Source organism: Perkinsus marinus, assembly GCF_000006405.1.
Source record: "Perkinsus marinus ATCC 50983 genomic scaffold scf_1104296934580, whole genome shotgun sequence".
Taxonomy (NCBI): domain Eukaryota; phylum Perkinsozoa; order Perkinsida; family Perkinsidae; genus Perkinsus; species Perkinsus marinus.
Genome location: NW_003214719.1, coordinates 15,318 through 17,189, shown reverse-complemented (window position 1 = coordinate 17,189; position 1,872 = coordinate 15,318). Strand labels below are relative to the sequence as shown.

The 1,872-nt window shown below is 42.1% G+C and overlaps 1 protein-coding gene across 1 annotated transcript in view; it reads right to left on the bottom strand.

Annotated features, from left to right (window-relative positions):
- Positions 1-1,848: 1,848 nt before the first annotated feature.
- Pmar_PMAR026791 (serine hydroxymethyltransferase, putative) overlaps positions 1,849-1,872 on the bottom strand; it is a gene marked incomplete at both ends in the record, with an annotated part of 12,133 nt that continues 12,109 nt past the window's right edge. Inside the window, one exon of the mRNA XM_002784826.1 lies at positions 1,849-1,872. Coding sequence (XP_002784872.1) covers positions 1,849-1,872 — 24 coding nt within the window.

Sequence of the window (1,872 nt, the reverse complement as noted above, 5' to 3'; positions counted from 1 at the left end):
CGGGGAAGTCGAGAGTGACTTACTGAGGTAGTCGGTCTCGACATCCTTCACGGGTTTGTTGCATTTTGGACACCGATCGTGTATAGAAGATGCACATCTCGCATGGAAGAGGTGACCGCATCTTTTCAGACCTGCCAATACAATGTAAGACTATCGACTCTAGCCCATACTCCATAATTATCAATATAGTGAATGACTAAACGACCCCTTAGACCAATCTATCCTAGCGTATATTTTCAAACTATATTTTGTATATCGTAATTTTATGAATCTCAATCGAATCGGGTTGGTTCATATTGGTATCCGATGCAGGAGAGCCCAGAGGCAATGAAATCGATTAAGGTTGATGCCGGAGTATAAGCCCTTCGATTGATGGTAGAGTATAAGCTCTTCGATTGATGGTAGAGTATAAGCCCTTCGATTGATGGTAGAGTATAAGCCCTTCGATTGATGGTAGAGTATAAGCCCTTCGATTGATGGTAGAGTATAAGCCCTTCGATTGATGGTAGAGTATAAGCCCTCCGATTGATGGTAGAGTATAAGCCCTTCGATTGATGGTAGAGTATAAGCCCTTCGATTGATGGTAGAGCCCTTACCAGTGATGTCACTTCTCAAAGGCCCTTTACACTTGCTGCATACAATCATACATGACGATGAGGAGGAGGTGGAGTCCCTCCTAGGCTGCTGATGCTGCATTCCTTCATTATGGGTGAGGAGATCAATACAAGTAGTGGCCATGGGGTGGGGCAACTATGCCATCTCAAGATACACCTTAGTAAAATCAATTTCTCCAGATGGGGCAGCTATGCCACCACAAGGTATTTCCTGAAAATATCAACTTCTCCAGGTGGGGCAGCTATGCCAGACCAAGATATGCCCTAATAATATCAATTTTTCCAAGTGGGGCAGCTATGCCAGACCAAGATATGCCCTAATAATATCAATTTTCCCAAGTGGGGCAGCTATGCCAGACCAAGATATGCCCTAATAATATAAATTTTTCCAAGTGGGGCAGCTATGCCAGACCAAAATATGCCCTAGTAATATCAATTTCTCAAAGTGGGGCAGCTATGCCAGACCAAGATATGCCCCAATAATATCAATTTCTCATTTGGGGCAGCTATGCCACCATCGCGTAATAGTATCGCCATAGCCCTAATGGTTACATGCAGCCATTCATCATTTCAAGTGTATCTTCGAGAGCCTGTCCGTTCTCACTAATCAATTCCTCCTCGAATTTACTCACTAATAAACTCTCAATAATATTGAAAGCAGTGTTGGAATATATGCTCGTTTACCTCAGCTGAGCTCGGGACTTTCCTCACTTATAATAGAGATATATACACAAATTTGGGTAGGAGTGTTCCGAAATCAACAACAGTCTCTCGAAATTTCCTCAAATTTTTCATATTGTCACCGACATATGTAGCTGACCATGTGCATATTTTCCCACACTGATTGAAAGTGAATTAGTGAGTGAATTATACTCTCAATATATCATATCGACTCCACCACACAAAATATAAACATCCAGAAGGCACTAGCCATTCATCATTTCAAGTGTATCTTCGAGAGACTGTCTGTTCTTACTGGTGAATTCCTTCTCGAATCCAATCACTAATAAACTCTCAGTTTCTTAGTATCGCATCGACTTCACTATACAAAACATTAACACCAAGAAGAAGACACTAGCCGCTCATCACTTAACGCGTACCGCAGGAGCCGACCTTCAAGACCGAGCTGTTTCTCACGAATTAATTTCATATCAGACCCACTCACTAATTTACTCCCAGCTTTCAAGCATCATATTGACTTCACCACACAAGATACGAAAACACCAAGGAGACACTAGCCATTCCATTGTGGTTTAGC